This window comes from Momordica charantia (assembly GCF_013281855.1).
Source record: "Momordica charantia cultivar OHB3-1 chromosome 11 unlocalized genomic scaffold, Mcharantia_2.0 BLBB01000011.1, whole genome shotgun sequence".
In the NCBI taxonomy this organism is placed as follows: domain Eukaryota; kingdom Viridiplantae; phylum Streptophyta; class Magnoliopsida; order Cucurbitales; family Cucurbitaceae; genus Momordica; species Momordica charantia.
Genome location: NW_028275159.1, coordinates 10,077,402 through 10,102,673, shown reverse-complemented (window position 1 = coordinate 10,102,673; position 25,272 = coordinate 10,077,402). Strand labels below are relative to the sequence as shown.

General features: G+C 30.1%; 2 protein-coding genes across 3 annotated transcripts; both read right to left on the bottom strand.

Annotated features, from left to right (window-relative positions):
* Positions 1 to 774: 774 nt before the first annotated feature.
* Positions 775 to 3,880, bottom strand: LOC111021133 (trihelix transcription factor DF1). Its single transcript, XM_088119913.1, is given in 4 exon segments — positions 775 to 1,646; positions 1,648 to 2,019; positions 2,021 to 2,774; positions 3,390 to 3,880. Coding segments are annotated over 4 exon segments (1,902 nt in total). The 5' UTR covers positions 3,692 to 3,880; the 3' UTR covers positions 775 to 1,172.
* An 18,129-nt stretch (positions 3,881 to 22,009) lies between these two features.
* Positions 22,010 to 24,362, bottom strand: LOC111021176 (uncharacterized). 2 transcript variants are annotated; one of them, XM_088119355.1, is made up of 2 exons: positions 24,137 to 24,362; positions 22,010 to 23,668 (listed from the first exon to the last, which is right to left on the bottom strand). In XM_088119355.1, the coding sequence occupies exon 2, from the start codon at positions 23,628 to 23,630 to the stop codon at positions 22,374 to 22,376; it is 1,257 nt and encodes a 418-aa protein (XP_087975481.1). In that variant the 5' UTR covers positions 23,631 to 23,668; positions 24,137 to 24,362; the 3' UTR covers positions 22,010 to 22,373. The 2 variants fall into 2 exon arrangements, with proteins under 2 accessions (XP_087975481.1, XP_022153723.1); XM_022298031.2 differs by having other exon boundaries at positions 22,010 to 23,795; positions 24,137 to 24,361.
* Between the last annotated feature and the right edge of the window lie 910 nt (positions 24,363 to 25,272).

The following is a 25,272-nucleotide window of genomic DNA, read 5'->3' as shown; positions in this document are numbered from 1 at the left end:
AAAAATATACGTATTCATAATTTTTAATTATTATTTTAAATATATATATATATTTCTTATTATTAATACAAATTTTTGTGCTCTTTATATGTATGTGTTTTAATTACATATAATATTTTACTTTTAGCTTAACATTTCTTTTTTTTACATTAAATGCAATTTTTCTATTGAAATTTCTACAACATTATTAATTTTCAAATGTTTAGGCGTATCTTTAATACTTACTTTTCCTTTTTGAATTCAACATGTGAAAGTGAGAATTCGAACAAATATATACCTTAACTACAAGAACTATGCTCAAAATTGTCACATCAACGTCACATTAATTAATCTTCGCTATACTTTTGGTTCATGTATTTTTCACATATAGGTCATTTTTGCCTCCATTCTATTTTTAAAAGTTTCAATTTTATTTTTATATTTGACTTTATTAATTTAAATGGTCCCTACCATTTATCAAAAAAAAAATTGTGTCCACATCAACATCACGTTAATTCTTTGTTATATTAAACTTCACTCATTAATATGATCACTAAGATTAATAAACTAGAATATAATTACAAATTTTATACACTCACAAAATAATAATAATAATAATAATAGAGATAAAAGGTAAATTTTAGTTAACATAATTTATTTTATCCCGATTTGATTCACATCATAATTTTTTTTATAAAATAAATATCATTTCTTTTTTTCTTCATGGTGAGAGAGAGATAATCACATGAATTTTATTTTTGAAATTTATTTAAAAAAAACTAATAATGATTATAATAGACAAACAAATTTTGAAATTTACATAAAACATCTCACAAATGCCAAAATACAACACTAGAAAAGAGTCTCTCTCTTTATTTCTTGTTGTGGAACACTTAAAACTCCATTCTCTCTCTCTCTAAACCCCAAACTTATTTCTTTTTAGTCCAAAAAAAATAAATAAATTATTAAAATGGAAAAACATATAATTCTCGCCGGACTCTATTCTACAATTTCTCAACCCACACCCCTCTCCTCTCCCTTCCCCCTCATCAGTTTTCAGTAACTTCTGTGGATGTGTGTGTATGAAGAATATCCTCAAATTCAATCCAGTTCCCACACCGAAACCCGCCCCGACAACCCTGACCCGACTCGTGCCCGAGTTTTCCCAGAGCCACAGCATGCTTTGTCCTCACTCACTCTGCAGCACTCACAGAAGCTGGTTTGCTAGCCACAATCTCATAATTCCCACCACCCTCTTCGTCGTCGTCGTCTTCATCGTCTTCATCCTTATCATCCCGATCCATCGGTTCGCTCTCCATCTCTTCATTGCCTGAGTCGGGGCGGGCAAGCTCCTGCTGGGGAGGCCATTGTTGCTCGGGCCGCACCATCAACGGCTGCTGCTGGTGCTGCAAAATCCGCGTCGATGATCCGATTACGATATTATCGAGCTTGCTGTTGTTGACGTTGTTGCCGTTGTTGCCGCTCTTCTCCCTATACAAAGCATCAAGCTGGTGAAAATAAGGGCAAGTTTTTGAATCCTCAGGCCTTGTCTTCTTACTCTCCTTCACTTTCTTGAAGTATTTGTTTATGTTCTCCCACTTCTCTTTGCACCTCTTTGGATTTCTATTGTACCCAAGTTTCTTCATGGCTGATGAAATCTCCTCCCAAAAGTGGCCCTTTTGGCCCATTCTCTTGATATTTAGCTTCAAGATTTGTCCTCAATTTTATAAGTGCTTCAACTTCAACTTTTGGCCATCTTGATGAGCTTGAAGCTGGGCTCATGCTGTAGCTCTCCCCACCATTATGATCCGTTTTCACAATCTCCAACTGCAACATTTCATTATGGCTCACCACCTTTTGTGGGCTGGAATTCGCCACAATAACTTGCAATGTGGAAGCCGGTGGCGGTGGCGGCGGTGCTGGCGACGGATTTGAAGTGGGTATGACCAGTTGTTGTTGCAGCGGTGGCGGTGGCGGTCGCAATGGCGGTTGCGACGGGGGGTTGGTGTTATTGTTTTGTTGTTGTCCTTCGGTTATTTTTTTGCAAGAAGGACGTTATGGCGGCGTCTTTCGCCGCGGCCATTGATCTCTCTTGAGCTAAAATCTCTCTTTCTCTATTGATTTTGGCCATCTCTTGAACCCTCCAAGCCTCTTCCCTCGCAACTCGCTCTTGCTCCCTCTTCTCAATGGCCTCCAAGAATCTCTTTTGCATCTCCTCTTGCTTTTGGATCACCTCCCTCATCAATCTCTCGAAGAAGTCCTTCCATTTCCTCTTCCTCTTCCTCCGCCTCGACGCCTCATCTGACGATGTCGACTCCTCGACATCGTCAGACGTCGAGTTCGAGATGAGATCCGCTTCAATACTATGAAATCCCGCTGCCAAGAAAGGAGCGACGGTTGTCAAGTTGGTAGGGTTCAATGGCACTGGCGGCGGGGGCGGTTGTGATTGGAGGTGAATTGTGGGGTTTGGTTGGGAGAATGATATGTTCATCAAGTGGGGCGGCGCGGCGGGCGATGGAACAGTGGAGGGAATGTGGGAGACGACGGTGGTCGGCGGTGGCGGTGGCAGTGGCGCCGCCACGGTTGTGGGTGGTGGAGGAGGAAGTTTAGGCAAATGGGGGTGGAAATTAGGAGGGTGATTATCAAGAGCTTCTAATTGTTCAAAAAACTTGTAAGTTTTGCTATCTGGTTTCCCACTTCTAACTTCTTTGGTTCTTTTGTGATATTTGTAGACATTCTCGAATTTCTCCTTGCATTTCTTTGCACTTCGATGATACCCAAGCTCCCCTAATTTCCTGATAACCAAAAAAAACAAAAAAAACAAAACAAAAAATAGAGCCCCACAACAAAAAAAAAATGAAAATTTTCATACAATAAATAATCTAATTTCACTCTCTCTCATATATAAACCAATTGCATGTGTAGAAACAATAATTGAGCTTAAAATAAGATGAAGATTCAAATAAACTACAACAAAATTGATTTTATGTTTTCCCTTCACAATTTGCAGACTGCGAATTTCACCAAATAATGTTTAAGAAAAAAAAATCCAATACTAAATTAACTACTACCAACAACTTCCACTTAAAAAAGGAAAAAAAAAATCTCTCCTTGAATTTCAGTGACACTGAATTGGGATTTTAGTTTCCGTTAGATTCCCGAGAAAGAAAAAAATTAAGTGTTAGAGAAAAAGGAAAGAAAAAAAAAATCACTTCAGAACTCAGAAGATGTGAAAATGATTGAACTGCCGACAAGAAAAAAAAACCAAAAATAAATAAAAATAAAAATAACTTCCAGATCTTTGAATTCAAGAGAAGAAATTTGCATTTGCGTTATGAAATTTTGAATCAGAAAAAAAAATTCAAAAAAAAAAAATCAAAAATAGGAATTTAGAATTTAATTGTTGTTACCTGGAAACTTGTTCCCACAAAGGGCCTTTAACGCTTGCATCTCTAAAAGCCACATCCATTTCCGAGCGAATTTTCAAGAGCGCCAAAGTTTCCTGCCTCGGCCACCGGTTTCCGCCGAAGCTCCGGTCGCCGTCGTCGCCTCCTCCGCCGCCTCTCCCTCGCTCATTCTCCTCACCCGAATTCTCCTCGCCCGCGACGTCTCCGCCGATCGCTGCGTCGTGGCGGTTCCCCGCCTCCGACGCAACGGCGATGGCCGCGTCGGGGGCAGCTGAGGAAGAAGAAGTAAGGGAGTCACCCAACATAGGGAGGGAGAGAGAATATAGCCTAATTGGGGAGTGGGGGGACGCTCCTCCCTTTGCAAATTACAGCAGAAAGAAAAAGGAAGTAGTGAGGGGAAAAATAAATAAAATTAAATACACACAAGAAAACCACCATATAAAAAAATTCAAAATCAAATAAAAATAATAAATAATAAATAATAAAATCAGTAAGAGCTTTCTTTGGAGGTGAAATCTGAAAAAAAGGAGGGGGTTTTATGGGGATGGAATTAAATTTTTATTTTTATTTCTGGTGGGGATCTGCTTGTCAATCTCAAGAACTTGTTTTTTTTTTCTCTCTCTCTTTTTCTTTTTAGCTGCGGAATCTTTGGTCTTTATTGATTTTTTTTAATGATAATATTAATTAAAAAAAACCTGCCACCTGGGGTTTCTCTCTCTCTTTTTTTTTTTTTTTTGTTGTTGTTTCAGTAATAATAAAAGTGGCACAGAAAGTTATATACAAATGGAAAATATAAAAAAATGGGGAGAAAAAAGGGGATTTTATTTTGATTTAGTAAAAAGATAATAAATATTACAGAGATTTTTGAACAGCTCGCGCATACAGACAATAATGATAATAAGTTGGTTTTTGTCTGTCCAGCTAAATTTAGCTAAAAGCCGGCCCATATAACCTCACCTTTTTATTTTATTTTATTAATTTTAAAACTATAAAATAAAACTTTCAATTTTTTGGAAATTTTTACAATTTAATGAGAATTAATGTTGTGAACAAAAAATTTCTTGTTTTTTTGAAAAAGGGACTAGATTAAAAAAAAAAATTGAAACGGAGGTTATTCTTTTTTGGAAAAAGTGGGGGTGAAATGACGGAATTACCCCTAACATGGATCCCATTGACCTTTAATCATTGAGAGGCTAATCCTAAGAGTATATTTTATTTTTAGATCGGCAGATTAGTGATCTGTGATTGTCTGAGTAAATTCAGTATTTTTATACTTTGGGGGTAAGTAGCAAAATGACGAAAATACCCTCCACCGGGTTTCGAATTTACTTAGATATTTTTTAAAAATTCAGAAAAAAAAAAGGAAAAACAGCCCCGCTTGCTTTCAGTTTTCAACTTGTTGGGTGGGGCTGTGGTTCTCTACAGCAGGGCCTACGGAGGGACCTACTCTTGATTGGGACAAATGGTAGTTTGATAAGATTTTGCTTTTCCATAATTCTATTAAATACTTTAAGGGAGGGAAAAAATAAGTGAAATAAAATTTGAATTTTATTTTACATAAAATAAAAATTATTTATTGTGGGATCCACTGTGGATTTAAGCCAGTTAGATGTAGGTCAATGTTATTAGGCCAAGCCATTTATGAGTAGAAGTAAATGGTGGCCAATTCAGTTGAGTTGTGTCCTACCATATTAATTCAAATAAAATAAAATCGACGGCTCTGATCTTATCATCATGCAACCATGATTGAAATTTCTTTCCTTCTCAAATTTAACCATTTTGGATCCCTCGGTAGTTATTGTGGTCAAGGACGAAGCCAAGGAAGAAAGACGAGAACAAGTGTCCCTTAATTTATCGCAACTCAAAAAGTAAATATAAATTGCTTAAAATTTTGTATCTTTCCTCTCATTTGTCTCTCTGAATTTTTAGAAATGAAAAACCGTATCCATATTAATTCGAAATTTCATCCCTTTTAAAAAATTTCTATATAAAAAGAGAGACTTTGAAAAAATAGATTCAAAACCTACCATCTACTTTAGATTTTGAAATTTTATAGAATATCAAACATAAATATATTTAAAATAAATACAGTCAGAATACAATAAAAAATTTTAATGTAAGTGCGAAATTTTACGTTTTAACTTTTTAATATATAGAATCTTTTAATTTGAGAAGTTTCCCGTGAGCGAATATAATTTTTTTAATCTAAGACAAACGATGACGAGTACAAGGGTACCGAAACAATTGACACCGAGTAGATACACTGGATTATTACTCTTTTAGCATTATTGGAAAAAAAAATTTGTGTATAAATGGTGGAGGATGTGTAGCCATACAGTTTTGGGGGTATATATGACAAGTGTATATCAATTTTTGTTTTTCTCAAAATTAATTAATTAATTACATTTTAGTCCCTCTCATATAAGTGTAGTTTTGATTTGAAAATGACTATAGCTATATTGTGATAAGGTTGTTGAAAAATGTTAAGCTCCCATTTGTCAATTTTGTTATTTTTAAGTTTTATATTGATGAGTGGCTTTTTTTTTTTTTTTTTAAAGAGAGACCATTACATAAGCTTAAAGGAAAAAAGTTAGACGGTTATTGGTAAGTACTAATTAACTCCATTAAACTTTTTGACTGAAAATGTATAAAAATATTTTTAAAAAATAATAAACTGTCAAATTTTTAGTGGTGATGTAGAAAGATGAGTGTTGATTAATGAGCGCATAAGTATTATTAATAAGTGGGGGAGGACATTTTATTGTGACTATATTTTTTATAAAAGATTTATATCCCTTAAAAAAAAGTTAAAGAGGATATTATTAAGATAAACAAGAAAGTCATTAGGGCTATTACTTCATGATAATAATAATAAACTATTTACTAATAAATATATTGAGCTATATTTTCATGATAGATATTATTATTAAAAATGACAATTATATTAAAGTTAGTGTATTGAATTTTCGTCGCTATTTGACATTTACATAGATATTTCTATATGTTCATGTCGACATTGGCATGAGGTGTAACTTGACATTTTCATAGTATTGTAATATATATATATAACAAAATTTGTAACTTTTTTTTATAGAAATAATTTATAACTTACTTAAATATGTGAAATATTTATTTATTAATTTAAATATTTGTTATAAAATTTTTATTTTTATAATTTTTTTTCAGGAATTTCATCAATATTTTCATAAAACTGAAACTTCAATATTTTTATCTACATCCACATTTAAAATTTTGATTGAAGCAATCATATATAAAAATGAAAAATGAAAGGGAAATTTTATCTATACAAGCCTTTTGTAGAAATATTTTTATTTATCTTAATAAGGTAGTTTTGTTTAGATCGGATAATTTTTTTTAATTAAGCCTTATTAATTACCAGTCCATTGCTTTATTTCTTTGGTTCTTTGAACAAGATATAAAATCTAGTCAAATTTCAAGGAAAGAAAATAAATTTTTGAAAACGTAGCTATCTTTTTAATTTACAAATTTTAGATATAATTTTGAACATTTTATTTTTAAAAAATAAAATAAGTTACAAAATAAAGAAGTGATTTTAAGATTTTAGAAGAGAAAACTGATAATAAAAACCTTGAACTGATCTCTAGCATGATACATAATTTAAAAGTCGTTGGGATGATGATCTGAACATAACTTAAAGCACCAAAAGTTTCCAACTTTTAATTTACTAAAAATATAGTGAGTTTGAATCTCCACCCCACTTATTTTACAAAAAAATCAACAACGGTCACAACTTTTAATTTTTTCAAATATGGCATAAATGTGCTTTATTATTTATCTCTTTTATTACATTAGTTTTCTAAAATTTTAAAATTTTAACTATATTTAAAAATACATATTTGTTTATATATATATCTAAAATTGTTGGAATTTCAACTTAATGTCTATTGAGTTGAAAACAATTAATTGATCAATTTTGATCCATATTTGTGTTTTAATTATTTTATTCTTAAGTCAGTGTCAAGATAAATTAATTTTAATGATATTAAAAAGTCTAGTAAACTCTTTAAATGTTATAATTAACAATTGAATGTTCTTATATATTGTATTAGGGTTTGAAAATAATAATAAAAAAAACATCATTAATTTAGAAGAATCCTATGAAACCCCAAAGACTTCTTGTACAAAATTTTCCAAACATTTGATGCAACAAATACAAAAGCAGCTAGAGAATCTTAAGGGAAAATGTCAAATTTTGATACTTTTATAGGGTTTTTTTTTTTTTTGGCGTGCTTAAAATCAATTTAAAACTTTAAAATATTGGGGCGGATAACCGTTTGGTTTTCGTTTTTTATTTTTAGTTTAAGCATGCATTTTTAATAAGCAATTCAATTTTCTATATTTTGTTTTATAAAAACGTTTTTCAATATATATATATATATATATATATTTTAATGTTTAACCTTTTTTCGTAACATTTTACAAATTTCATTCAAATTGCTCTCTCTAGAAAATTTATCTTTCTCTTTCTGTAAATTTTCAGCTCTAAAATATTTACTATTATTTATCTCTCCAAAATTTTCATCTTTATATATTTTTATTTCTTTATTTTTTTAAAATATCACTCTCATTTTTCTCTCCTTACAAAATTTAACATTTTCCTGCAATGTTTCTCTTTTCCTTTCTTTTCTTAATATGATGTTTATGTGAGAAATATATTTTCAACTTTTCTGTGTTTAAATTTTCTCATTTAATTTTATTCCACTATAATATTTCTTTCTTTTTCTATTTTATTTTCTATGACAAATATATTTCAAACTTCCTTGTCTCAATTTTTTCTAACTTTTTCTCGCTCTTTCTACTCCTCTAACATATACTCTGTTATGGACTTTACTTTCTCTAGAAATTTTTTTTCTTTAACTTTTCTCTCACCAAATTGTTTTCTTTTATTTATCTAAATTTTTTTTTTTACCTACATAACATTTCTATTTCAAAAGTGTAGTTTTATCTTTCTAAACTTTTATTTTAATATCTCTACGTCAGGGATAACAAAAATCCTCGTAGAGTCATGTCCCACTTTAAGAACATGGAATGCATTTCTCACCATACCCCGACCCTACCCACGATTCTATTTTTGTAAATAATTAATATATATATTTTATTAACTGTTTTAATAAATTATGAATAAAATATTAAATACTTTTCAACATTATTTATTTATATTAGTAAATAATATATTTTTTATAAAATATATACATTTATTACCTTTTTATTTTTTAAATTCTAAAAATAATTATTAAACTGATAATTATTAAATTAAGATTCTTGAACTTGGACCTAAATAAGAGAACAACACAAAGATGAAGATTAAAATTTTTTCCAATCCAACTCCTGCCACAAATCATTTTCATCTTTACTCGGTAGATTTTCTCTCTTCTATAATGTATCTATGTATGTGTATGTGTGTATATATATATATATTCAATTTTTTAACTTTTTAACTTTTTAAAAATATAAAATATTTATCAAACATATTTGGTTTTCTATTTTAATTTTTTAAAACAATTATCAAATATATATGATTTTTGTTTATATATATATATATATATATTCAATTTTTTAACTTTTTAACTTTTTAAAAATATAAAATATTTATCAAACATATTTGGTTTTCTATTTTATTTTTTTAAAACAATTATCAAATATATATGATTTTTGTTTTTTTAAAACAGAAAACATAAAATAGAAAAACCAAATACTAAAAACAAAAATCATTATCAAACCGACTCTTAATACTTCAATTAGTCAAGACGTCACTAGTATTCTTGAGAGGTTTAAACTTCAAATTTTCATTTGCAATGTTCTATTCTAAAAATATAATTAATAAATGAGTGTGATTCTGTTCTTTCACAAGTCATTTTTAAATGAAATAATAATTAATTATTAAAATTTAGTAATTATTTAAATAATTTTTAGAAAAAAAAAAGTTATTTTTATTCTTATACTTAGCTATGTAACTGAATTTAACCTTATATATCTCATTTCAAACTTGGGTTGAAATTAATTAACACCCTTGTACTAAAATAAAATTTCTTAATTACTAGCTTAGCTAATGCTGATGTTTCTAATCTAATAATGATAAGTCACTTTAGAAAGTTATACTTACTATTAAATTTTAGTTACTATTTATCCCACAATTTATTAATTAAAATATTCAAATTTTAAGATTTATTTTATCTGAAAACATAATTTTTTCTAGATGAACAATAGGTGGGTGGAGATTCGATCATTTGACCTTTTAATCAAGTTAATATCTTCTTCAATTTATTCAATTCAACCATGTTCGGATTGATTTCTGAAAACATAATAATATTTTTGTTACATAAAATAATTGTTAACCAATATAAACAAATAAATATACAACTTTTCAAATATTGAAATTCGTTTTAATATAGCATATACACATCCTTCAAACTTTTTAGTGATATTTGAGTACACAGGTAAAGATGATTCACAATTTTCTGGTCGGAGATAGATGTCATGACTAGTTGAATTATATTAAGATTTGCTAACTTTTTAGCGAATATTACAAAACAAAATAAGCCTTTAATTATTATAACCTAGTAATTAAGAAGAGGGTTACCATGTTAATTTGGAATTTCATTAATTACCAAAGTGTCTTTTTTTCATTTGCTTCTAGTAGATGAAGAGAACCATCAAGCAAGAAATAAAAAATTAAATTTGAATAAAATATAGTGCAAATTATTTGTAGTTGGTAAATCAAATTAGATGCCAATTTGGATATGTTTTGCCATCTCACTCATTTTCATTATTTGAATTATGGGAAAAAAAACATTAAGAAACTTCAAGAACATCATTTTTTTAATATAATATATCAATTATATAATTGGGGGAGAAATTATATTAAAACTTACAATCAATTAATTGGGTGAATACAATTAATGAGTTAAAAAACAAGTGGATTGGACATAACAATAATTCAAGTGTGAGTGGGACCAAATTTGAATAGGAAGTAGCTACATAGGCCAATTTAATGCAAAAATCATCAAACAGCCAACTTCTATGTGGAACTATATATGTGTATAATGTCATTATTAGGTTCACAAAAACTAAAAGTTCCAAAACAACATGAAGGCTGTGTATTGGATGTTTTAGGTCAACAACAAATTTAATATTAATATCAACTTTTATTATAACTTTTTTTCCGATGATTTTATCAATATTCACTGACCGAATGTTCATTTAAACTTTTGAGTTCTGATACCATATATGGCTGTTTTTTCTTTCTAGTCTTCATCAATCGTTCTTTCTATTCTTAAATTTGATTCTCAATAATGTTTTTAGAAGCAATGGTGTGATAAAAGAAAAAAAAATTGATTTCATTATGTTATGGATCACTACATCGAATGAAGTTGGGAAGTGATTCATATAAGGAGGAGAAAAAAAAATAGGTCCTTTGATTATGATTTTGCTCTTCTATTTTGTTTGGCAATGGGAAAATAAAAACTTTTGTGATCCATTTCTTTGTTTATTTTTTTCGAGAAAATTAAATCTTAATGACTTTATTAACATTTTTTTTCCTGTTTCTGAATATCATGCTCATTTATTAACTTTTCTTTTAAAATATAATTTAACAAATGTTTATGAAATCTTACTCAAATTTTAAATATTTAAAAAAAAAATCAAAAACTTATTTTTGCTTTTTAAAACTTGATAAAGATTTTTAAAGTATTATTAAAAGAGTGAAAAGCTAAACATAAAGAAAACATAGGTATTGATAAGTTTTTTAAATTTGATTTTTGAACAAGTAAAAAGTAAAATTGTTATCAAAATATGACCATCATTTTGTTTTTCGTTTGCAAAATTGATGTTTTTTTTAATAAGAAAATTATACTTTGAGGAGTAAAATGAAAGATTGGTATAAAGAGAAGAGCGATAAAGTTTGTAGATTTTTGCAAAAACAAGTGCCAAACATTCATCATTGCCCCTCAAAAACAAATGTTATAGTTTCATACTTATGTTTAAAAAAAAAACACTTATCCTATAAACATTCTTCACAAACTTAATATATGTATTACAATTTAATGAAATGGACAATTGAATCGAGTGAATTCAACATCTCATACGATCCATCCACGGCCCCAACTTTGACTAATTTTGTAGTTTAAGGGATGTCAAAGCCAAAAGCACAAAGAAATCTAAGTCAAGTCGTCCAAGCAAACACCTCTTTATATACTCACTGCAGTGACAATTCATTTAATTAACAGGGTTTATCACGTAAGACTAATGCGTTTTGATACCTAATGACTTGGTAAACTTTGAACAACTCTTCTTTTATGTTCGAAGCTAAAATACAAAACTAGGAATCAAACTTGATTATAAGTTTTCGTTTAATGACTTAAATTATAATTAGTAGACAATGAAACAGCTAAAAACTATTCATCTAAATACTCAACGATGAGCTTTTATCTTAAGATATAACTCAACTAATCAAATTTACATCTTCTCAAGAAAAACATATAACATGCCCAAAGACGACCTTATGACTCACAACTTTATAGGCTCGAATAAGAATGTTTTCAATTCAACAAATACTTCGTTCAAGGGATGGATCAAAAAAGTTGGAGAGAAGGGTTTTATAATTAGGGTTTTGAACATCTTTTTTCTATATTAAATATTTAAAAGTAATAAGAATTAGAGTTATTAAACTTTTTATATCCTGCTGTCAAACTATATAATTTTTCTGTAAAACCCCACTGCAATATATTATTGTCACCATGGTAGAGTTTAATTGTCAAATTCAGAATGAGTTGATGTGGTGCCTCTACATCTAAGACAACAGATAACTCTATCTTCTCCCGAGTTAAATTTATGAACTTTTTTATGAAAGTTTTATCTTATCATCGTCCTCTTTCTATCGTAACAAGAAATCCTATCCTTACCGCAATTAGTAGTAGTCAAATCCTTCACTTTATAGGTAAATACTTTTCAACCATTTAAGGTAAATATTTATTGCAAAATTACAAAATCTCTACTAGTTCTCTCTCATCCTCTTTAATTACCATCACCCACCTAACCATAATATCAATGTCACTTTGACAAATATAATACAACTGTTAGCTAAATTTTTCCAAAGTCTTTACTATTTTGCATAGAAAATCAATAGTAGATTTATCTTTTATCATCAACAATAAATGTTTTAGGTGATACCCAACAAAAAAAAAATATATGTATATATATAATTTGATTTAGAATTTTCATTTCATGATACAAAGTTCACTTTATTTCACTTGTATTTTTGTGGAAAAAATGATGAGACAGAGAGAGATTCTGTCTATAGATTGTTCTTGAATTATCAAATTTGTGACTCACAAAAAAAAGGACTATTTACTTTTGTTAGGTTAATCATGTAAATTAATATTGTTAACTACCCTCTCCTTTATGAGCTTGAAAACTTTTACTTAGATTATTAAGACTGATCACATGATGTCTAGGATAGGAAGCAATAAAAAGAAACTCAAGAGAAAAGTAAAGAATAGAAGGTGCTAGCTCAATTGAGTTAAATTTCCAACTTCTTCCAAGCAATTATTATTTGGTAAGACTTTGAATTAGTTAACCATTTTCCCAACTTAACCCTAAATTTTTAACCATACCATTTCATGTCTTTTTAAGCTTTATATCATATTGAAGGTTGGTTACTTTGAATTATAAGTTTAGCCCAAATTTTGGATGATTAACGCTATGTCTATTTTTAGTTCATAAACTTTGAAAAATTTTTATTACGTCTCTGACGAACTTTTAATATTCATTCTATAATAAGTATTTACCATTAGCAATGTTACTTAAATATCTGATGGGGCTTGCTAGCAGAACTAGCAAGTTATTATTTTAACCAATGTAATATAGAGTTGGACAAGATAAGATAAGGGCGAATGAATGACACGGGAATTTGAAGAGGTTGTGAGTAAAAACACAACTATTGTTACTTTGAACGTAATTAACTCAACTAATTAAAACATATATAATCAATTAAAATATCAGAACTTCGAATTCCCACCTCATGTTATTTAACTAAAAAGACACATAATTACGAAGCGAGTATAGTTCAACAGTAATTAACATATATCTACAATCAAGAAATTGTGAGTTCGATCCTCCGCCTCCACATGTTGTGCTCAGAAAAGAAAACATTAAAATGTAGAGGTTAAACTTGTAATTTAACCAAAACAATATTAATTGAACCAATGACAAAAGTTTGAAAGAACAGCTGTGTATATTTTACTCCTCATATTAGTTGGTAAGAATAAAAAGAACTTAGAAAAGTATGTACAATTTTAAATAATTACTTTTAAAATATTATTAAGATGCACAATATATTAAAAAACAATGAAATAATCTTCTTATCATTCTTCACCCATGTGCAAGTTAAAAGGTCAATTCAATTTCATGTTTTTTAATTCTAAACATGTTGAATAATGAATTTCAGGTCTAAATAATCCTATTTTTAATTTCTAAATTTCATTTTAATCCTAAACCTTTTAAATATCTTAGTTAAATCCTAAAATACTATAAACCTAATTTTTATTTAATTTTAAATACACTTTTAGTATCTCTCTTTGGTTAACCTTAAAATAAAAAGAAATAGTATCAATATTTTAAGCAAGTTCATTGTAAGATGCACGTCCCTTAGAGCATGATTAAGAGGGATTAGTGACTTTGATTATCAAGACTTAACCCAATTCTTTATCTATTATTATAGAACCTTAATTTTAATTACTTTAATTACCGATGAGAAATGTAAAAGAGAATATATATTTGAAGAAAAATGTGGGTTGGGGTTGATTGCAAGGAAAGGAAAGTAAGTTACCCGTATAAAACACTTTACTTTTTATTAATAGTATAATAATATAGATACTTTGTATTAATAATATAATAAGACTTTGAGTTATTCAAACTTTCAAAAAAATTCATTTAAAAAATTCTCCATTTTATTAATTAGATTATCTTTTAAAAATTAATTTGTTTTATATCTATCTCATTTAAATTGTGATGTATCTTTTTTTTTTATGATTAGATCAATCTTGTACTAATGTAAGATATTCGGGAAAAAAAGAAACAAAAAAAACTCGAATGGTTTATTTATTTTCCCAAATTTTCATTTGCATGTGGCATCAACGCCAACGTACTTGAGAAATATTAGTCAAGTAAGATTTTTATTGAATACATTAATGCAAAATTTTATCAAAAAGTAAAAAAGAAAAAAAACACCCCAAAAATAGAATTTCACTAAAATTTAAAAAATCAAATAGAATTTCCAAGCATATCTCTCAATCGTTGAAGCCATAAATAATTAACCTCCCTTGGAGATCATAAATATGCATACAAATTCTCCTCTCTTGCTCCAATCATAATACTCCATAGAATCTAACAAACAATCCGTATTATGTTTCTTGTTTTCAGATTCATTGAATTAAGATAGATTCAGTTAATGCGCGTTTGCAATCTTTAATAGATTTATTTTTAGAAATTATTTTCAAATTTTGAGATCAAATATTGAAAATTCTAAAAATAATATTTTTATGTTTATCAGATTTAAAATTTTAATAATATTTTTATATTTTCAGTGTTTTCATATTTAGAATTTAAAATTTTAAGGTAAGAATTACATTAAATAGGATAAAAACTTTAATAATTATATTGTTTCATAGTATAAATTCATTTTATTTTTGTTAAAATTAAAACATGTAAAATATAACATGTTATAGATTATATAACGTTGTAAAATAATAATTATACATCATTCATAACAAAAATGTTAATAAATTAATTAATACTTTTTAGATTAAATTAAATATTTAGTTGGTAACTACCACCAGTTTACAAATATATTGAGCAATTTTTTAAATTAAGATTCAATTACCAAATCTGCTATCAAACACATATCTGAAAACACTAAAAACAAACATAATCTTTTTTTTCATTGAATCCTTTATTTTTCCATATATATTTTTTTTTATCATCAATCAAACACACCCTAAGTTAATCGAAGTATGATAATCTTCCTTAAAAAATGTAGCTTATTCAAATAGAACCCATAAAAAAAGTATGTAGAAAGTGAAGGAAAAAAGTTTTTTTTTTTTTTTTTTTTTGTGGAGAAGTTTATGGTTGAAGTGAATGAGTGGTGATTGGCTGGCAGAACATTCATAGTTATTTATAATATATATATATATTATATGATTGAATTATATGATTTTATATTATATGATATTGGAGGGATAGATGCCTTACAGAAGAGCTTCCTCTAAGATAGATATGGAGAGATGCCCTTAATTGTGCCCCCACTATGCCCCCACCTTCTTTTGTATTTACAGCCTACACCTACTCTCTCTCTCTCTCTCTCAATATTTGCATTTATAATAATTCAAATTCAAAAGGATAGGATATATCATGGAGGGTAGAGTAGTCACCCATAATATTTTCACAACCCAATCTTGTCATGTGATTGGTAGTTCAAAATTTAAGTCAACTTTTAATTTTCACCATGGTTGACTATATGTATAATATGTTGTACATAGACATAGGCTAAAATACAAAAATATCCTCCAAATACTTTGAGCTTTAACATTTGTTTATATTTTGAACGGAAATTAGTTGACGTGGCAGAATCTTGTATGATGTAGTGGTAATTAACATAGAAGGCTTGTCTGGAACAATTTCTTGATACTACGATAAATTTGACTTTTAACATGATTGATTGTGGGTCCGTCATTTGTTTCCACCCGTGAAGTTTTTTTTACCGTCATTAAATGTCAAATTTATTGTAGTGTCATGTTAATTGTCACATTGTTCTAGATTCTGCTTCTTCAACTTCAATTAAAAAATTAATAGATATTTGTTCGAAAAAATATCTTTGAAGCGTTTATAACACATAGAAGGATAAAATTCTAAGTGTATTTTTTTTCTAATTTAATCAATATTATAATATATGTTAAGTAATCTTTTTCACAAAGGTGGAACCACATTGGATCTCACACACCCACTTACAAACTTGTAATCATCATGTTTCCTCATTTTTCTTTGCTTTTAATTTTATTTAATTTTATTTTTATTTTTTGTTTTTTTGGCTTTAGGGTTAGTTTAGGTTAATTATATCCATGTTTTAAATATCGGTGTTAATGAAATATAGAGTTCTCAATTTTATGAAAATGTTGATGAAAATATCGATAAAATATCAATGTCGATGGATAATTTTTGAAAAAAAATTTAAAGGTAGAAAATTTATAAAAAGTATTTAAAATAACAAATAAACATTTCACTCTTTTTAAATAAGTTAAAATTTGTCTATATATTAGTGATATTTTGTTGATAGCTTTTACACTTTGTCATTTATTATTATTATTATTTATAAAAATATAGATTCATACAGTATGTTTTGATAAAGATCCCACATTGAAAAGAAAAGTGACTTTATAATGGTTTATAATATACATGGACTACTCATCTCGTTGTCCATTGATTTTGAGATGAATTTGAATGTTTAATTAGTTAAAACCATTTTTTGCTTTTTCAAAAATAATCTTAAATTTACAAAAATATTTTAAAGTGCTTTTTGAGAAAATTCTTAGACCAAGATTGCGATGCCTTTTTCAAACAAAGTGTTTTTTTTAGTATAAAATTTATTTCAAAAGCACTCTATAAAATTACTTTTGATTAGTTATTATTATTATCATTATTATATTCATGACTGTCCTTATCAACTTACATGTCTCTCGACTAATCTCACAAGGCAGCTGCCTGATCCTATAATATTTGGTGTCGCAAAACACATAGAAATTAATTCTTAAGATAGGTGACCAACCTGGGAGTTGAATCAATTATTTCTCAATTTGTCATAGTCCCTTTGGACCCAATGAGCGCCACCCCATGATGTTAAATTATCCTAAATAGTGAAATTTTTCATAGAAAGCACTATATAACTTTTAACAAAACATTACCATAAAATAATTTTAGGCCCTTGTTTGAGAGTGACATCGTTTTATAAAATCACTTGTGTATATTGTTGTAGAATATTAGAAAATGTTTGAAAATAAGATACCATAAAATCACACCCAAATTTGTCATTAACCTTTCACAAACATATTAAAAAGGCATGTCAACCCGAGCATAGATTAACTAGCTAAGATATCTATTTTCTACCAAAAGGCTGTAAGATCCCACCCTTGTACGTTGTATTAAAAAAAAATATTAAAAGACATGTCAAATACATACTTAATTAAGGGCCTACTAGAGAATGATTTTAGAATGAGTTATTTTAGCAAAAGATATATGATTTTGTGAAAGTGATTTTTATTTAACTAGAAGCGATTTTGAATGATTAATATTTGAAGTTTAAATAGAACTTGACAAAAGTTTCAGAGAGACAAAAATTAGGGAGCAACAAAAATATTAGAGTGAGAAATTTTAGAGGATGAGAGAAATATTACAAGAAAAATAGACTTAGAAAAGAGACGAGTTGTTTAGAGAGATATTACAAAAATTTTAGAGAATAAACAAAATTAAATATAAATAAAGTTAGATAGTCACAAAAATTTTAGAAATGAAAAAAAAATAAAATTTCTCAAATTTTAAAGTGAAAATAAAATGAAATAAGAAAACCTGAAGGCACCTATGTTCAATCAATAGGTAGTGAGTTCGAATATCACCTTCCAAGTTATTGATCGAGAATCATTAAAGTGATTTTAGATTTTTCCAAAATCACTAATGAATCTTTGTCAAATATTTTATTTTAAAATGGAAGTAATTTTTGCATCAGTAAAAGTGACTTTGCCCATGCCAAAATCACTCCCAAAACATGTCCTAATTCTCAAACCCTCATTCTACCATTACTCTCAAACACACATCCTTCTCCTGTCTCAAAAGTCAATTTTAACCCAAATCATTGTGTTTACCTAGATTGTTTAATTTTTATGATTGCATTAGGGGTTTTCACATCAAAAGTAATTTTGCCCAAAGAAGGAGAGAGAATATAATCAAAATTTCTATGTTGAGGTTGAGGACACCTTTAATTAAACCCTAAAAATTAAAATCATCCAATTGGTCTTTGTCACATGAAGCATCAAGGGTTTGAACTTATAATAGGTGGTAACTCTCCTAATTTTTTTACCCCACTATAAATGTGACACACCATGGTCCACAAAACCAGTGGAGAGGGAGAGGGAGGGAGAGAGAGAGAGAGCCAATTTTTTTTAAGTTTTTGTTGATAAATTTATATATTCAAAAGCTTCAACTTGTCAAGTTGTTGATCTTTAGAAGCCTTTAAAAAAAAAAACTCATAATAAAAGTTGGGCATAAATGCTGAATCTGAGGCTGATATCCCTTCCTTGCATCATAATTTGAATCCCTATAATCTATTCACTTTCACTCAAATACAAGTAAAGTTGAAATTTTTAAACAAAATAATAATAATTCTAAGAGATGACTTTCACTTTGTTTTTAGTGGTAGCTTTAACCGTCATCCAGAGCATGACTCGAGCATGACTCGAGCATAATAAGTTCAAATCTCCTCCCTTACCTGTTGAACTAAAAAAACAAGAGACATTTAACACTGACCTTAACAGTTGAGATACCCAAATCTTTCATTAAGGTAGAAAATTCAAATCCGTACTTTTAAGGTTATAGATTCGAATCTTCATGTGTGATGGAGTAGAATTATAATACTAAAACAAGATATGGTTAAATACGCGATTTTTTTTTTAAATATTACTAACATTTAAACTTATTTTAAAAAATAATGCTTTGGAAATTTCTCCGTTATTGGAAACGATCAAGTCCACTTAATATGAAACCACACACCACCAAACTGATTTTATTATTTAACATAGATATATGTCATAACTTCGAGAGACGACATACAATGTCACGTATATAGGTAGGTCTTCTCTAGGGCTGAAGTGTACTTAGAGACGACCTAACTACGGAGGAATTTGTAAAACATTTGGAATTAGAGAAAGTGAGGGGGGAAAAAGGAAGGGTTTTTAAGATGGAGACAAAAGGTTTAGTTCACATGGGTTGGGCATGTGATGTGAATGTCACTTACATCTTCTGTCTGTCTACCATGTGGATTAACCTCTTATTCATCTGGCACCAGCTCACCCACCCCACCAAGTTGATTCTCTCTTTTTTTTTTTTTTTTTAATCTCTTTATATATATATATATAACAATATAAATATATTTATAAAATTTTCCCTTTTTCTGGTCTAATTTTATTTAAGGCAGTTTGTTTTGAACCTCAAGAAACTCCTAGGTTGGCATGGGCACCACAACTTCCCAATGAGCCTACAAGTAAACAAAAAGAAAAAAGCAAAAAAAAAAAAGAAAGTAATGAATGACAATTCACGTTGTCGTATTTGTAAATATAGCGAGAAAATTGTGATTTTACAAATATGAATAAAAATATCTTAATTTTTAGGATGCATATTTGGATATTTTTTACGTCATTTTATTTTTACCTATGTGTATCACTGATAGATTGATAGAATTTTAAGGTTATTTTAATTTTTTTCGTAAATAAGTTTTGGACTTTTTTTTGTTACTTTGTTTATAAATACATAATGTTATTATTTTGTCATTTTTATTTTACTCCTACGTATTATTGATATATTGCTAGACGTTCAACGGCTATTTTAGCCTTTTGCATGAGTAGGTTTGAAATTTTTTTTTTTTTTGGGAAATTAATTGAATTTGTTTGAGGGAAAAAAAGAGTTTTGAGGTTTAACTTCCACATAATTTTTCTTTTTCCTTTCCTTCCACACATTAATTTTTTTTTTAATTAGATAATGATGATAAATTATTTTGTTAATATAATAAATATATATTTTGCAACAATCAATGACATGACATCACATGTGTGAAAACAAGACTCTCCTTGACATAAAGATTAAATTATGCAATCAGAAATTCACAAGCCATTAATGATGATTGTTCCTTTTTTCTTTTTTAATGCATAAGCAACCGTGTGACACATCTATATATATATATATATATATATGGTTTTTTATTTTTATTTTTATTTTGTGTATTCAAATAAAATTGTTTATAGACAATTTCTTTATTATTCATAATTTATACGTTGTTTTTAAAAATAAAAGCTTTAAATAACTTTTTTTTTATATTAAAATTCAGAAACATTTAAAAAGTCACTTTAAAAAGGAAAAATAAAAAACGAAAGAAGGAAATAATGAGTGAACAACTTTACCTTTTAAAAAAACAAAAAGTAAAAAAAAAAAGACCTAAGTTAATTACCCACTTTGTATTTGTTGAAGAACTATTTCAGCAGTTAAAAAGACTAATTACCACAATAAATTTGAACATTATGTTTCTAGATTAACACTTTTTTCACAAGTATTTCTAAAATTTTCCCAATTGCTTTTAACTGACCATAAGTACTTTTCACCGTTCGAAGGAAAAAAAAATCATACCAAACTTACTCTCAAGTAGTTAAAAAAAAAAAAGAGCACTTTTTTCCCCCCTGTAAATGTTGTAGAAAGTGCTGGCAAAACTCCCTCAAAAGATGATTTTGAATATTACTTGGTGAAGTAAACATTAAATTACAACTTAAATTGTACTTTACTTAAAAGGGTGTGTTGTGTGTGGGGAAAGGAAGAGTAAATTACAAGGCTCATCAAAAGCATGTGCTGTGGATTTCTTGCATTAATAGTGTTTTTAATGCTGAAATATCACTTTTCAGATTACTAAATTTTTTATTATACACAAAAAAAAAAACACCCACATTGGATTGCTGCAATTCTGTGCATCATTGGAACATGAGAGCATGTGCTTGGCAAGTGAGCTTCTTTTTTTCTTTTCTCTCTGTGTCTTTGCCTAATTAATATACCTTAAATTCTAAACTAATCATAAGGATTAAGAGATTAATCAAAATTATCAAGTGGAATGATTAGCCACAAACTTAAAAAGGAGAGGAACAAAAAAAAAGGAAGTACAAAGTTAATTAAGTAAGAGGTACAATTTTTTAAATGGGCCCCATGTGGGCCCAAATATAGCACTCAACCCCAAAAAAAAAAAAAAAAAAGCCCATTTTCAGCAAGTAAAGGGTGGCAGGCCCCCCATGTGCCCACACAACATCAACTTAAAATGGGAAAAGGAAAGTACCAACTCTAAAATATTTTTAAAAATTACAAAAAAAAAAAAAAAAAAAACTTAATGTTCCTCATCCCCTCTCTGATGTCAACTTCTGTGTTTACTGATGTCCACATCTTGTGACGTTGAGAGACGGGAAGTGGATAACAGGATAAGCCTTTGCCAATAGATTTTCAAAAAAGTTTGTTTGGTAACACTGTTTTCTCATCCATCCACAAAGGCCAAAATCATAATATCCCTCCACAGAAATTAACTAACCAGATGAATAATCATAGAGTTGGGCCTCAATCTGGGCCAGATGGGCCATGGGCCTACTTTTTGATCCATAATTGGTGTGTGTTTGTGTTGTTGTTGTGGTTGTTGTGTACATGCACTCATTCAGTACTATCATTGCCAAACTATCATTGCCAAACAGAGGGAATGGTGAAATGAGTTGTTTAGAGATGGGAGTTGAGTGAGCCCAGAATAGAAAAAGAAGCAAATTGTGGGAATAAGGCCTCTCATTGAGACTCTTTGTGAAAGAGATGTGCAAAATATGAAGTTTAGGACCAGAACACAGTGTTGTGATAAGTCAGATATTAAGTGTTAAGCTAACAACTCTCTGCAAAATGATTCAGACTTCAGAGCAAAAACAACAGTTAGTTAAATGAAATGCAAGGAGAAGACTGGTTGTCCGTACCGTCGCCGTCTTGACTTTGACGTGGCACGTGTTGGTTGCGATGTCAATGTCAGCAGCCAAAGAGCTTTCTTCTAACTAGCGTCTTGGACTCTTGAGGTTTCGAAGGGATGATTTTTCAGTTGAAGGAGACATGTCTTGGAAGTGGAGGTTGTTATTTGAGGGAAGCGCCCCCTTTTCCTTTTTGCTTCAGTTGTGATGCCATCTGCTCGTTCTCGAGCTTCATCCTCTCGTTTTCTAACTTCAACTTTTCTAACTCTCGGTCCCTTTTCTTGTTGAATCTTTCCCATTTGAAACGTTGTTTCTCCAATTCCAACCTATCCGTTTGGATTTGAAGCCTTTTCTCCTCTAACTGAAGCGAACGGGACTCGATCCACAGCTTTTGTAACTGAAAAATTCTACGGGTTTCAGGTAGAACATGGTTCGTTCCAACTCGAACGGCTTCTGCTTGACAATGAGAACGGTTGTTGTAGTCATTAGAAGTCAAGGAATGCATTAAGTTTCCTTCTTCATACCCAAGGCCTTGTCTCACCCGCTTCATGCAGCCCCCAGTAGTCCCAGACAGACCCCTATTATTCTCGTGCGAAGCACGATTCTCCTCAAAATCACCACGAGCATCAGTTTCCATGTCACATTCATCCTCATCAAAATCTTCATGTCCGAGCTTCCTCAGATCATCATTCTCACAATCAATTCTATTTCTAAGAACCAACTGTAAAGAATGTAGCAATTCCGGATCATGAGGCAAATGTAGTCTATTGCCATTGTGATAAGAACACATCTCCTGATAGAACAGATGCTTCGAGCTTAGAATCTTCCTAACTTCGTCCTTTTCCTTTGCGGTTAGATAATCTATCCCGTCCAAAAGCGCAGGGTTGTCCACAACTTGGCAAGAGGTGCCCCTACCAAGCATATCATTCAGTCTTTTATACCTTTTATTGAGGTCATTAAACTTATCCTCGCATTGCTGGGGTGAAACATGATAGCCCCGCTCGGCCATTATCTTCGAAACTGATTTCCACTTGCCCTTTTTCTGTAGAACTGCAAGTCTCCTTCTACCTAAGCCTCCACACCCTGAGGCAGAATCATCTCCCATATAAGAAATAACAGTAATCAAGAGCTTCACCATCTTATCCGTCCACTTCACCCGCTGCCATGGCAATGCATTCTTCCCTGCACCATCAATCCCCTCTTCGCTAAAACTTGGCTCGTCTTCATCACTCACCGAATTCTTGATGTCCCCTTTACCACAATCCACAAGTCTAGCCCGGTGATTGCAATGTTGCGAGCTTCCCATTGTCAATGGAGAGCTACCACGAACCAAGGACCGAACTGAAGATCGCTGGTGACTACGATTATGATTTTCCTGGCATAAGTTGAGGGAGTATTGTCCTTGGTGATGAACCCCCATAGATCCTTGCAAATCGACACCTCCATACGAAACCCCACCTGGAATCATCCCTCTTTTCGTTAAATTGGATTCCATCACCCTTCACATCAGATACTCATCAATCCATCACCAATTTCAGAAACTCCTCCAATCCAATACTTCTTACTCTAGTTTATCATTCATACCCTGTTTGGATTGAAATGAAGCACTATAGTTCTTATTTTTCCCCTAATAATGAGTTGCAGATTCATTTAAGCATTCAATCAAACACATTCAGTACTCTAATATAAACCCTCAACCAACCAACCCAGTTCATTCCCCCAAGAACAACATCAATCCACACAGAAAAATCCATCCCCTAAATCCCAATATCGAGCAAAAGATTCCAAACATTCCACAAGTTCCACAAACGCATTGTGAATCAAATCTAAACTCAAAACAATAGAGAAATCAAGCGAACCCAATTCCGTATCCCGCACTGAAACACATCAGAAATCAAAAGGAAATGTCATTAGGGTACCCATTACCTGAAATGAGATGAAGAAGAAGAAGAGCTCGAACAGTAAAAAAGCAGCTCCACTGATAGAGAATCAAAACAGAAGAACCCAAAATCAGGAAACAGAAGAAATGAAGAACTGTGAGCAAATTCAATGAAGGGAATATTTTAATGGGCTCGTTCGCCAACGAAAACGCGGGGGGAAGAAAGAGAGAGCTTAATAGTAATGGGGAAAATTATTATCATAATGTGAGACTAATGTCCATATTTGGATTCGGCCAAATTATTGGAGTTCACTGTGATTTTTTAGTAATAACTACAAGTAGGTAGTTCATGAGAATTTTTCTTTCTTTCTTAATTACTTCTTTTTTATTGTTATCATTGACTACGGTATAAAATATTGTTCAAAACCTAGTAAAATTTATTGTCCTATCAAAATTTTTTTAACAAAAGTTTGGACCTTTTGTTCAATTTTGGGGTTTTCTGTTTCGCCTTTCCATATACAGTGTAGTTGTATTATTATCGAATCTTCTATACCATTTAGAGTCAATAAATATTCGTGGAAAGATAGCACGTCATTTGTCAAAGAACTAATTCCACTAATTTGGCTTATTTGTTAAAGATATATACGAGAGCGAGTATAGCAAAACTTGGTTCCTGACACATTTTTTATTTAAATGACTTTTGTATTTTCAACTAGGATTGCACTGTCTCTAAGTTAGCCCTTAACCTTAAGGTTACTCATGGTGTTATTCTTCTACAGTTGGAGGGAAAAATACAACATTTCATGTGGATCAATCAAGTAAGTCAATAAGGTCTAAGCTATCTAAATGGCCTAAGGGAGAAGATCGAGCTCCCGATGAAACCAAAATACTTTACAAACCAGAAAAGTAAATCCACTCCCAACAGTCTAACAAACCAACGGGAGCACCGCCCAAGTACTCTCCAACCGACCTGAGGACTTGGATCGGCTGAGGCGGTTCCAACGGCCTAGTTCCCCCCTCCTCCCATACTGCCTATAAAAGGAACATTCCTCCACTCATCCAGGTATGTAATTCTACTCCGAAATTGATCTACATGAGCTCGTGTTCTACTAACTTGAGTGTCAAAGTGTTTGTTCTCTTTTTGTCAGCACATCTAGCTACCATGTGATCGACTTCGGCAGCT

Coding starts and splice junctions, on each gene's coding strand:
- LOC111021176 (XM_022298031.2), bottom strand. CDS start 23,705: ATGGAATCCAATTTAACGAAAAGAGGGATGATTCCAGGTGGGGTTTCG.